The sequence below is a fragment of the Triticum urartu genome, chromosome 2, assembly GCF_003073215.2.
Source record: "Triticum urartu cultivar G1812 chromosome 2, Tu2.1, whole genome shotgun sequence".
NCBI classification, from domain to species: domain Eukaryota; kingdom Viridiplantae; phylum Streptophyta; class Magnoliopsida; order Poales; family Poaceae; genus Triticum; species Triticum urartu.
In genome coordinates this window covers 600,936,233-600,948,986 of record NC_053023.1, presented here as the reverse complement: position 1 = coordinate 600,948,986, position 12,754 = coordinate 600,936,233, and the positions used below count along the sequence as shown (strand labels likewise).

Sequence of the window (12,754 nt, the reverse complement as noted above, 5' to 3'; positions counted from 1 at the left end):
TTATGTGTTGAAGGATGGATACAGCTGGATGTAGGATTTGCTAGAATTGGGTGAGATATTATGCTTCCCCTGTATCCCCAACACCTGATTGCATAACCGGAAAATTTCGGGAGTTTATAAGTGGGAATTCAAGTAGCTCTTAGGATATCTTTCCGGCAGATGTATGATATGAAATTGGGGTTCGACGTCTAGTGGTCCGCCTATCCACGGTTGGTTTTACAGTGGTCTCGTTGTGTCTTAAAGAGTCCTTGGCTATGCCGACTCGGGGACGCTTCGTATGTCATGTGCACTGCCTTGTACATGATGGTGTTGTACGATCGAGCCCGTGTAGGCCCCACCACGAAAACTTCGGACGAAATCTCTATCATATGTTTGTTCCAGCTTATCTTGCAAGCCAATCCTTTGTTTTGCTTTTGAGTTGTGGTATTCGAGTTGCTTCGAAGTCAAATGTTGATTCCATACCTCTTCCTAAGCGGTGTTCTCACATTTCTATGTGAATACTAATCCTTCTCGATCATCGAGTTGTCATTTCAATTTCTTCTCAACCGGTGAGCTTCCCTTCAAGTGGATCCGATCACTTCAAAATTTGCAAGATCCAATCTCAGTTCTTCTCAAAGGTGTTTATTTCATTTGTCCCAAGCTGCCTTTGTTTTCCCATCCACCCACCTTTTTTATTCAAGGACTCAGATTTCTTGATCAAGTGTCCATCTTATTCATCTGAAGTCTCTTCTTTCTTTTCTTTCAATGTTCTTACCCGGTGGTTCTCATGAGGATTCTAACGGAGCTTCAAGTTCGTCACTCTTCACTCGTTTTGTTCCCCTGTGGATTCAAGTTAAGCTTTGTTGATCATACCTTTTCCTCATTTTCAATGCTTTCTTATGCCGGTGCAATTCTTAATCGTTCACCTCTCGTTATTCTATTGTTCCGGAGTGCTCAAGATATCTCAGAAGGCTCGTATTTTCTTTCAAGATCAGTTCAACCTATTTCGAGGTTGTTATCTCATTCAAGCCATTTAATTCAACCGGTGCATTCTCTCTTTTAAATTGTTCTATGGTGTTTCTTTTGAGTGGGCCCTAACCCACAGGTCTTTTCCCAGGATCTTACCTGACTCTTCTTATTTTCCCAGAGGTATTCTCAAATTATTTTTGAAGTTTGACGTAAGAATGAATTATCATTAGTCTTATGTCTTTCTCCAAGATCTTTAAAATTCTTTTCATCGTTGGTTCAACCTTTTCCAATTTTAATTCTGGAGTGCCTCTACAATTCTTGGTGGTGTTTCTCGTCGTCATTCTCTGTATTTGAAGACCGAAGAAGAGTGTTTCCTCCATATCCTATCCGTTCTCTCAGAGATTTGTGGTTCTAGTTCGAGGCCATCCTCTCATAATTGTTTTGATTGTGAGAATTCTTTTCACCTATCCGGAGCAATTCAAGAGTCTTCTCAGTTTGATTATCCGGAGTCCATCAATTCAGGTTTATTCATTCTCAGCTTTCAGTAATCATTCTCCAAATCGTACCGGTGCATCATCCAAGTATTCTCTTCCCAGCTCGGGATCTCTGCGTTCACGTGTATCTAAATTCTCTCAAACATCTTCGTTCAATTGTTAATTCTTCCCGGTGCTTCAATATTTTCTTCTGATCAATTTCAATTCTTACGGTGGTTCATTCAAGATTCCTTTCCTCTTGGTATCATATCAATTCATTTGCTGTTTTCAATCCTACCGGTGGATTCGTCGAAGACCTTCCCAAGTTTGTGCTATATCTCGCTTAATCCTTTCTACGAGAATAAGTAGTATGCCAATTCCATTGCTTGTCATCAATTTGAATTGGTGAAGGATAAGCATAATGTAATTCTTATTCTTGTTTCTTCCAAGTGATTCAATTCCTTATTCCGGAGGTTCATCAAAATTCTTGATCTCATTTGTTCATCTTTCTTTTCCTGGAGTTCCAAGCTCCCTCATTATTATTTTTCGTCACGGAGATCCATCTAAATCATTCCAAGGTTTCACCTTGTGTTCTCAACTTCTTTTTCCTTCCGTCTTCATCATCCTTTTTGTACCGGAGTTCTTCATGGAGGTTCTACATGGTGGTTCATCAAGGACGTAATTCCTTCTCGAAGTGTTCATCAAGATTCTTGTCAGAGGAGGAAAAGTTTTCTTCATCTTGCAATCCGGAGTGAAATTCTTTCACGCATATCTTTTGAGGTGGTGTTATGTCATTCTTGATAATTTTCCTTTGTGCTTCGTGTTTCACAAGTTATCAAGATGAGGTATTTTAAATCCACCAATCTCTTCATTGGAATTATCTTGGATTATATTTCACCTAAAGTTTTCCTTTAAGGAGTGTCGCTCTCATGGTGTTTATCAATGATCCAAGTTCTTCATTTATCCTCCCGGTGAGATAGCTTCTCGTCTACTTGTTCTTATCAATCCAATTCTTTTTCCCGTGAGTGGCAGGTTGTCACCTCATAATTTGAGATGTATTCCACAAGACCATATCAAGCTTATTCTTTTCGTTGTTGGTTTTCCAACAACTCCGTTCGACCCTTCTCCAAAGGATACCTTTTCAAGCTCTTCTGTAGCAGGAGTTGGAACTTTCTTCTACATTCTTTTATCTCAATGATATATCTTCTATTTCTCTCTTCCGGAGGCACTGCGATGTTGCTCTTTTCAACCCATCATTTTGTTTTGTCAAGATCATGCTTCTTTCTTTTTCTTATCCATTTAACCGAAGTGTTCTGTCCTTTTTGCTCAAGTTCTTTTCGCCTTATCAAGCCTTGCATCCCTTCTCAACCGGAGTGCTACCCAAAGTTGTTCTTCCTTGTTCCTCTTTTCTAACGGAGTGTTTTTCAACTCCGTCATATCCTTTGTACTTTTTTCTCTCGAAATGGCTTAACCTTTTCAAGGTTCTTTGGTTTCACTCGTTTGTCAAAGAAGCAACTTAGCTTTACCTCCCCTCTTTCTCTTCCGTTTTTCCCTCCGGTGCCATTCTAGATCTCGGGACGAGATCCTCTCGTAGTGGTGGAGTGTTGTAACGCCCCGAGACCGATGTGCCAGGTGTCCTCCAGTTATTCGTTGTTGTTTCCTTGTCATTGCTTGCGTGTCATGCATTGCATATCATGTCATCATGTGCATTTCATTTGCATACATGTTCGTCTCATGCATCCGAGCATTTTCCCCGTTGTCCGTTTTGCAATCCGGCACTCCTATGTCACCTGGTGCCCATTTCTACCTCTTTTCGTGTGCGGGTGTTAAAAGTTTTCGGATTGGACCGAGACTTGTCAAGCGGCCTTGGTTTACTACCGGTAGACCGCCTGTCAATTTTCGTGCCATTTGGACTTCGTTTGATACTCCAACGGTTAACCGAGGGACCGAAAAGGCCTTGTGTGTGATGCAGCCCAACACCCCTCCAAAGTGGCCCAAAACCCATCTAAACCTCCTCCATCTTCTCGGTCGTTCGATCACGATCGCGTGGCCGAAAACCGCACCTTATTTGGACTCTCCTAGCTCCCTCTACCTATAAATATGTGTGCCTCCCGGATTTTTCGCGCAGATGAAACCCTAACCTTCGTCCTCCTCACGTCGCCGGACGTTTCTTCCTCCCGCACCGGACATGTCCGCCGCCCCGCAGCCACCTCACTCCAGCCAATGGCGAGCCGCCACGTCAGCCGGCCGCCGCCCTCCACCAACCGGACAGCGCCACCTGTCCAGTCGGCGTCCTCCCACCGCGCGGCCCAGCGGAGCCCATCGCGGGCCCGCCCGGCCCATCCGGTTGCCGCCCCGCGCAGGGTCGTCCCCGCCGCCTGCGCTCCCGCGCCGCCGCCGCCCGCCGGAAGTCATCTCCGCCGCCGCCTCGTTCTTCGCCTCCGACAAGCGCCTTCAAGCCCCACCGCCGCCGCGGGAGCTCATGTCTCCGCCGCCATGTGCCTCGCCGGCCTACCCCGAGAGCCTGCGCCTCCCCTCCAGCATGCCTCCCCGCCTGCCTCGCCGGAACGCAGCGCCGCGCGGCTGCCTCGCCGCACCGCCTCGCCTCGCCGGAGTTCGCCCTGCGCCGGATCCGAAGTGAGATGGATCAGATCCACCAAGCCGGCGATCCAAACACGGCTCTCTGTTCCCCGGATCTCCTCGTCCCGATTCGTCCCGTCCCGGGTTGACTTTTCGCGGAGGTAGTTTTTCACCAAGTCCCTGAAGTTTCCAGATTCATATGCCCATGTTCATCACATCATAACTCATCACCCATTGCTCCGATTCGTGCGTGTAGCATATCAAAATGTTCGTCTCAATGAGTACATCATTTCATCTCATTGCATCATTTTCATTTGAGCTCATCTTGATGACCAAAATGTCGTTGGAAGAGGGCTATGTGAGTAATTTGCCAGAACTGTTTCATCAAATAGATATTTGTCATTTTTGCCATGTCTAATGTGTGCATGATATGATCCTGAGCTCTACATGTGTTTTGTTATATGCCATGCCATATTTACAGAGGTGCTTGCCATGTATTTTTTGTGGTGTTTGTGGTGACTAGCACAAGCTTGCAAAGTAGCGTAATCGGTAATGCTGATTTCAAGGACTTAGAATTTCACCAAGTCCTTGTCCTGATTTTGTTGTTATGCCATATGTTCATGTTGTTTCCTAGTGATCCGTGCCTCTTTTGAGGATGATCAATAAGGATGTTTTGTTAACATTATGGTGCTCTATCCATCCATGTCTTTGTTTGCATTTATGGAGAAACCTAGCTTGAGTCAATCGACAGCTACTTTTGCTATAAAGTGAATCCTGGCAGATTGTTGACATGTTTAGCGATTTTGCCGAGGATGTTTCTATTAATCCGTGCATGCTATTTTGTTGTTCTTGCCATGTCTAGCTGCTATGCCATGTCTTCTTGATGGGTGTATGATTAGTTTGTCATGCCATGGTCTGTAGTGAGTGCATCGAGCTCGTAAACATGCCTACTCGCTAACTGTTTTGCATGCTCCAGTTTTTCACTAAGTGTGAATCTATTTATGTTTTTGCTATGTTCACATGCTTGCAATTGTGTTATCTGATCCCTTTTGGCTCAAGGTCACTAAGGGACTTTTGTTAAGTGCTTTGAGTAGCCTCATGCCATTCCTTGTTTTGCCATGTTAAGTTCCTGTAGCATGTAGTTTTCATGCTCTAAAGTGTGCTTCCTGATGATAAATTCCAGACTTGTATTAATTTCACTAAGTCTGAATCCTGTTATCATTTGCACTTTTGCCATGCTTGTTTGAACCTGTTAATGGATGAATTAGCCGTAGCTCAGTGTTCATATTTTGTCAAGCATCATGAGTGGATCCCTGCCATGTATTGTTTTGTCATGTTTGAGTGTTGTAGCATATTTATCTTGATGCATTTAGTTGGTCACTTGTTGTTTATCGTAGACCGGTGCCATATTTGTTTTGCTTGCCATTTCCAAACCGTGCATCCGATTCCGGTGATCTTTATATTGATTTCAACCGAAATCACCTCACCTTTCTAGTGGCACTCTTGGATTTCCATGTTGAGGCCAGGTTCAATAATTTCTTTCCAAATCATGCATATGCATCACATACCGCATCCCGCATATCATACCATGTTCATGTGTTGGTTGTTTACAATGTTTTGTGCTTCTTTCCGGTGTTGCTTATTCGGGTTGGTTCTGATAACATCGCGTTTGTGAGGACCCATTCGACTACGTCTGTTTGTCTTCTTCATGAACTCGTTCTTCTTCCTTGTGGGATTTCAGGCAAGATGACCATACCCTCGAAATCACTTCTATCTTTGCTTTCTTAGTTGCTCGCTCTTTTGCTATGCCTATGCTGCGATACCTACCATTTGCTTCTCATGTCTCCCATATTGTTAAGCCTAGCCTCTAACCCACCTTGTCCTAGCAAACCGTTGATTGGGTATGTTACCGCTTTGCTCAGCCCCTCTTATAGCGTTGTTAGTTGCAGGTGAAGATTGAAGTTTGTTCCTTGTTGGAACATGAAGATGTTGTTCCTTGTTGGAACATGTTTACTTGTTGGGATATCACAATAACTCTTATTTAATTAATGCATCTATATACTTGGTAAAGGGTGGAAGGCTCGGCCTTATGCCTGGTGTTTTGTTCCACTCTTGCCGCCCTAGTTTCCGTCATATCGGTGTTATGTTCCCGGATTTTGCGTTCCTTACGCGGTTGGATTATAATGGGAACCCCTTGACAGTTCGCCTTGAATAAAACTCCTCCAGCAATGCCCAACATTGGTTTTACCATTCGCCACCTAGCCTCTTTTTCCCTTGGGAGTCGCGCTCCCGAGGGTCATCATTATTTTAACCCTCCCGGGCCAGTGCCCATCTGAGTGTTGGTCCGACCGAGTAGACTGCGGGGCCACCTCGGGGCAACTTGAGGGTTGGTTTTACTCGTAGGATGTCTCATCTGAGTGTGCCCTGAGAACGAGATATGTGCAGCTCCTATCGGGATTTGTCGGCACATTCGGGCGGTGTTGCTGGACTTGTTTTACCATTGCCGAGATGTCTTGTAACCTGGATGCCGAGTCTGATCGGAATGTCTTGGAAGAAGGAATATCCTTCGTTGACCGTGAGAGCTTGTGATGGGCTAAGTTGGGACACCCCTGTAGGGATTTGAACTTTTGAAAGCCGTGCCCGTGGTTATGGGCAGATGGGAATTTGTTAATGTCTGGTTGTAGAAAACCTGAAGTTGATCTTAATTAAAATACATCAACCGCGTGTGTAACCGTGATGGTCTCTTCTCGGCGGAGTCCGGGAAGTGAACACGGTGTTGGAGTTATGCTTGACGTAGGTTGATCTAGGATCACTTCTTGATCATAGTTTTATCGACCGTGCCTTGCCTTCTCTTCTCGCTCTCATTTGTGTATGTTTAACCACCATATATGCTAGTCGCTTGCTGCAGCTCCACCTCATACCTTTTACCTTACCCATAAGCTTAAATAGTCTTGATCGCGAGGGTGTGAGATTGCTGAGTCCCCGTGACTCGCAGATACTTCCAAAACCAGTTTGCAGGTGCCGATGTTACCAAGCAGATGACGCAACCAAGCTCAAGGAGGAGCTCGATGAAGATCTTGTCCTTTGTGTTGTTTCGTTCTAGTTGATCAGTAGTGGAGCTCAGTTGGGGTCGATCGGGGATCTGTGTAGCTTTTGGGATAGTCTTCTTTTATTTTGGTTCCGTAGTCGGACCTTGATTGTATTTGGATGTTGTAATGCTTTATTCATGTATTGTGTGAAGTGACGATTGTAAGCCAACTATGTATCTCTTTCCCTTATGTATTACATGGGTTGTGTGAATATTACCTCACTTGCGACATTGCTTTCAATGCGGTTATGCCTCTAAGTCGTGCTTCGACACGTGGGAGATATAGCCGCATCGAGGGTGTTACACCTTCAGTCCAGTTGTCAAACCTATCACCATTCGTCTGCTTCTGTCCTTGGCTGTTGCCAAAGGGTGGTCTCTGCATCAGCTTGATGTTTAGAATGCTTTCCTCCATGGGGCCTTGGAGGAAGAGGTTTACATGCGGGAACCTCGAGGTTTTGTTGATCCTGCTCATCCGCATCATTTGTCTCATCTTGTTAAGGCGCTTTATGGACTTAAGCAGGCTCCCCGTGCATGGCATGCCCGACTTGGCTCGGTTCTTCGACGTCTTGGATTTGCTCCATCCACTGCTGACACATCTCTGTTCATGTTCCATCATCCTGAGGTTATTATGTACATGCTGGTTTATGTTGATGGCATTGTTCTTATCAGCTCCTCAGTGACTGTTGTTAATCGTTTGATGTCTGCTTTGAGTGGTCATTTTGTTGGCAAGGATCTGGGTGCTCTCCATTACTTCCTTGGTCTGGAGGTTTCATGGTCTCCTTCTGGCCTGACTCTTACTCAGCATAAGTATTCTTTGGACTTGTTGTGGCGTGCTGGTATGTTGCAATGCAAGCATGCTACCACCCCTATGTCTGCGACTGATCGGTTATTAGCCTTGGATGGTGCCTTGCTTCCTTCAGATGATACTACGAAGTACCGCAGTATTGTTGGGGGGTTGCAGTACTTGACTATCACACGGTCGGACATCTCTTATGCGGTAAATCGTGTGTGCCAGTATCTTCATGCTCCTCAGACTTCACACTGGTCAGTTGTGAAGCGCATACTGCATTATCTCTCTCATACTGTCTCCTATGGTTTGCATCTTCGGTCTACCTCCTCAAGTGCCCTCTCGACATTCTCTGATGTTGATTGGGCTGGAAGTCTGAATGATCGGCGATCAACGGGAGGCTATGTTGTCTTCTTTGGTCACAACTTGATCGCCTAGGGTGCACGCAACCAGGCCACAGTTTCTCGGAGTAGCACTGAAGCAGAGTATAAGGCGGTTGCCAATGCCACGGGTGAGCTCATTTGGGTACAGTCTCTCTTGAGAGAGTTGGGAATCTCTTAAGAGCAGCCACCGGTTCTTTGGTGTGATAATATTGGTGCGACGTATCTTTCATCTAATTCAGTTTTTCGTGCTCGTACCAAGCACATCGAAATTGACTGTCACTTTATGAGGGAATATGTTGCACAGAAGTTTCTTCATATCAAGTTCGTCTTCTCCAAAAATCAACTTGCTGACATCTTTACGACGCCACTTCCACAACCTCAGTTTAAAGGTTGTAGGCGCAATCTTAACTTACTTTGTATTTCATGTCACGGTTAAGATTGAGGGATGATGTTAGATAATGTCAGGCGTAGCTTTTATGTATACCCCGTATATTGTATTATGTGTATCCTTATATATATATATGAGATAACCACACCCGTATTTGATGCCGTGCATTTTCCCACAAACATAACGTTTCACAACCAGGACTACTATGGCGTAATCAGCCGCGCAGAGACGAATCGTGCGACAGCCGTTTTGGCCTGCTTGCGTGGTGTTGCACGATCTATGCGCGGCGGGCTGACCCCTCAGTCCATCAGTCATCCAGGTTAATAAAGAGATGGAGAGGCCGATGGGACATTTTCAGGGTCCAATTCACTGTGTACGACGCAAGACGCTCGTCGCGCGCGTGAGCACCTGGCCTGAGTCAGATGCAGTATCGGCTTGTAGCGTGCGTCAACATATTTCATCCCCGTCTAGACGGCCTGCCCCACGCAAACCCACTGCTTCCTTCCTGCTACTGCCACCGGTACACTCCATAGAGAGGAAAAAGGTCAAACGCCAAAACTAAATGAGCTGACCAAGTCCATGCGTAGAGTACTTGCACCGTTCACCAGCAGCGGCAGAGCCATGCCTGCACCGTGTACTGTTTACTCGTGCAGCTCTGAAGGTGCTCAAGTGCGTGCGTCTAGAGCTGCTCTGCGTAAAGCCTGGTCTGCCCATCAAATCATCTCACTGCGTCGGCTGTCATTGTTGCCATTAGTATCTTTGGCCCTGTTTGGACACACAGTTAGAGTTAGAGTTATTTTCTAACCTACTCTAACCCAAATAAACACCTCTCTATCGGGATAGTTGGGTTAGATGAAACTAACCCACTCTAAGGTCTCCTTTGGTTTAGAGGAATTGTATAGAAATTCTAGAGGATAGGATTCTTATAGAATTTTTTCCTTTAGAGCCCTTTGGTTCATAGGAATGGATTCCTATTCCTACATAGGATTGGTTCCTATCCTCCACATTTCATAGGAAAGTAAAAAAGAGCGTAGACTCAATGGAAAAATTCCTTTGGTGTCAACCAAATGACATCTTGTTTCCTATTCCTACTCATAAGATTTGAGATACGTGTCATCTCATTTCCTACAAGATTTCTATTTTTATGATAATCCTATACTATGAACCAAAAGAGGCCTAACCCTTTCTGTTTGGATACTTTTGAATTATTTGAGCTCCAAACAAATCCAAACTAGCTCTAACCCCATGATCCAAACAAGGCCTTTGTTTTACTGCTCCGTTTGACCAAAGAAAAGCTACTGGCAGCAAGGAGTACTTTTGCTTGTGCAAGCACCCCATCGGCCGAGTGACTGCATACGTCATGATAAGGATGGCGAGTGGGGGAAAGATCTCCCTCGGAACTCGTGCAAAATCTCCCCAAGATCGCCCTGGCAGACGAATCCACAGGGCCCATGCCTGCATGCCGTAGCGTGTAGCGTAGGTATAGCCAGCCGCAGCCGCCAGCCTGCCGGTCGTCGTAGGCAGGCGGCGACCTCGCAATGGAGCCAGCGGCCACGCACCGGGCAGTCGGCAGAGGCCATAAATTGGTGAGTTCGCCACATCGGTGCAAGAGACGCGAAGTTCAATGGCTCGCAGTCGCGGCCGGAGCTATTCTCCCGGCGGCATAGATAGCGACGACGACGACAACGCTGGCATGCATCAATGCATGCATACGCATGATGCATGGCACCCCAAAAAGCCTAGACAGGGAGTAAAGGTGGACGTGCCGTGCGTGCCGGCTGAGTGAGTGCATTTCAGGACACATTGTACATGCGTCCACGTAAATGGAGTTACCATACATGCACCGATGCATGCATGCATGCGTTATTCCACTTATTACCACCATCCAAAAACCGGAGATGCCCTATATCAACTCAGTTTGGAAGTAAATAGTGGCGTGAATCCACTCTTTGATGCTGGCATATACGCCATCACTGTGGCAGAAACACGGCCGGCCTCGCGCCAGCTAGTCGGGAGATCACGGCGTATCTCGAGATACGCCGCATAATCAAGGACTGCCACTTCCATTACGGTGCCGTAGTTATACTGTTGTCATCTCACCCGCGCCGTGGATCCAGTAAATGAACACACCGGCTACCTGCATAGCATTTGTTTACAGAGGGATGATGGAGAAGCGAGACAGACAGGCACGAAGGATGCTGCCAATGCCATGAATAACCCATTTAAGAGAAGAGATACGGCGCCGCGCCGGTCAAGAAAGGAGTAAAGGCCGGCACTCCTGTTTGCAGCAACAAAAGATTTGGTTCGCTGCTGGCCGCCGCTGTGCGTTGCATCATGCGTATGCATACCCCTCGTGGTGCTGGTGCATGCCAGGCGGCCAGCGGCGGCATGCTTCGCTCCAGGCGTCCATGCGTCACGCCACGATCCTGCCGCACCCGGTCCGTATCCGTATCTTGGATTCACCCTCGCCGAGATATCCCTCGGGGCCAGGGCCAGAGCGCGCGTGGCCGGTCAGCGATCCCGGCCTCCTCGTCTTCGCCTTTTCCGCCCCGCCGTCTCCTGTGCCGCGGCCTCGTCGCCCTCGGCTATATATAGGGGCAGGGTGGCGACGCTCTCCAAAGGCCTTTTCTTTCCCTTTCTCTCCACAGTCCGAGCATAGTAGTCCTAGGTAGAGATGGCGAGCTTCAAGGGCCTTGTCGGCGAGGGGAGCGCGGCGCTGCCGCACGTCCTCGCCGTGGACGACAGCTCGGTCGACCGCGCCGTCATCTCCGGCATCCTCCGGAGCTCCAAGTTCCGCGGTGAGCAATCGACGAGATCACATCCCGTTTCGATCTCTTCTTCTTGTTCTTCTTGTCGTGGATTTGTGACGAGATGTGTGCGTGCATGTGATGTGCAGTGACCGCCGTGGACAGCGGGAAGAGGGCCCTGGAGCTTCTTGGCTCCGTATGTGATCTTCCTCGAACCTTAATTTGTCCCTTTTATTTCGGATATTTTTGTGCTTTTTGCATGTGTCTTACTGTGTGTTCTTGGGCGTCGCAGGAGGCCAATGTGAGCATGATAATCACCGACTACTGGATGCCGGAGATGACGGGCTACGAGCTCCTCAAGAAGGTCAAGGTAATACATCACACGACATTCTTTTATTCCTTGCCAAACTCCATGATAAATCATGCATGTATAGGAATATGAATACTTGTTTGAGATGACGATGGAAATGTGATGGATGCATGCAGGGGTCGTCCAAGCTGAGGGAGATCCCCGTGGTGATCATGTCCTCGGAGAACGTGCCTACAAGGATCAACAGGTCAGTATCTATTCCATGCCATATTCCCTCCCATGCATGCCATATTCTTTCCTATTCGGTGGTAGCAGCTCTAGTAGCATGCATGCAGTTCGTTTTCCTGCTCGTTGACACGTTTCGGCTCCGTCAGGTGCCTGGAGGAGGGAGCCGAGGATTTCCTGCTGAAGCCCGTCCAGCCGTCCGACGTGTCGCGCCTCTGCAGCCGCGTCCTCCGCTGAGCGCCGCCTGGTCCGGTTGCACCGTCGGACGCCCCTGAACCGCACTACATGGCGTGCGGATTCAGCGTTTTGGCCTTCTGGAACATGGACGCATGCGTGGCAGTAGAGTAGTATGATGGCCGTCAGTGTGCATGCAGCCTGTGTTTTGCTTCTGCTAAGTAGGATGTGCCCTGTTTCCCCCTGTTATGTAGCAGTCGACGTATATCCCTCTCAGTGTTCTGTGTTTCAGTCTCGTGGATCAGTGTTCAGTAAAAAAGGAAGTTTGCTTCAAGCTATTGTTTGTAATGGTACATGTTGAAGTTCACTTGTTCTTGCTGAAATTTTTTACTCCATCGTCACAGCGTTGGCCATTTTCATTTGTGCCCTTTGGATGGATTGTTGGGGAGATCGTCGATCAAACTCGGTACTGTCATGGCTCACGTGCGAGCATATTCATACGATGGAAGAGATCTAAATGGCGAATGAAAAGGGTGTCCGTAAGATCGTACATTTGATTGCTACTTTTGGTTCAAAGCTGTACTCTGCTTCTGAGTTATTTGATGCCAAATCTGTGGAAACAGGGCCTTAAGTACCGAGTAGGGAGCACTG

The 12,754-nt window shown here is 47.1% G+C and overlaps 1 protein-coding gene across 2 annotated transcripts; it reads left to right on the top strand.

Moving 5' to 3' along the window:
* Nucleotides 1-11,043: 11,043 nt before the first annotated feature.
* On the top strand, nucleotides 11,044-12,444 carry LOC125533749 (two-component response regulator ORR5-like). 2 transcript variants are annotated; one of them, XM_048697110.1, is made up of 5 exons: nucleotides 11,074-11,445; nucleotides 11,544-11,590; nucleotides 11,687-11,764; nucleotides 11,881-11,951; nucleotides 12,079-12,444. In XM_048697110.1, the coding sequence occupies exons 1-5, from the start codon at nucleotides 11,322-11,324 to the stop codon at nucleotides 12,164-12,166; spliced, it is 408 nt and encodes a 135-aa protein (XP_048553067.1). In that variant the 5' UTR covers nucleotides 11,074-11,321; the 3' UTR covers nucleotides 12,167-12,444. The 2 variants fall into 2 exon arrangements, with proteins under 2 accessions (XP_048553066.1, XP_048553067.1); XM_048697109.1 differs by having other exon boundaries at nucleotides 11,044-11,445; nucleotides 11,544-11,764.
* The last annotated feature ends 310 nt before the right edge of the window (nucleotides 12,445-12,754 follow it).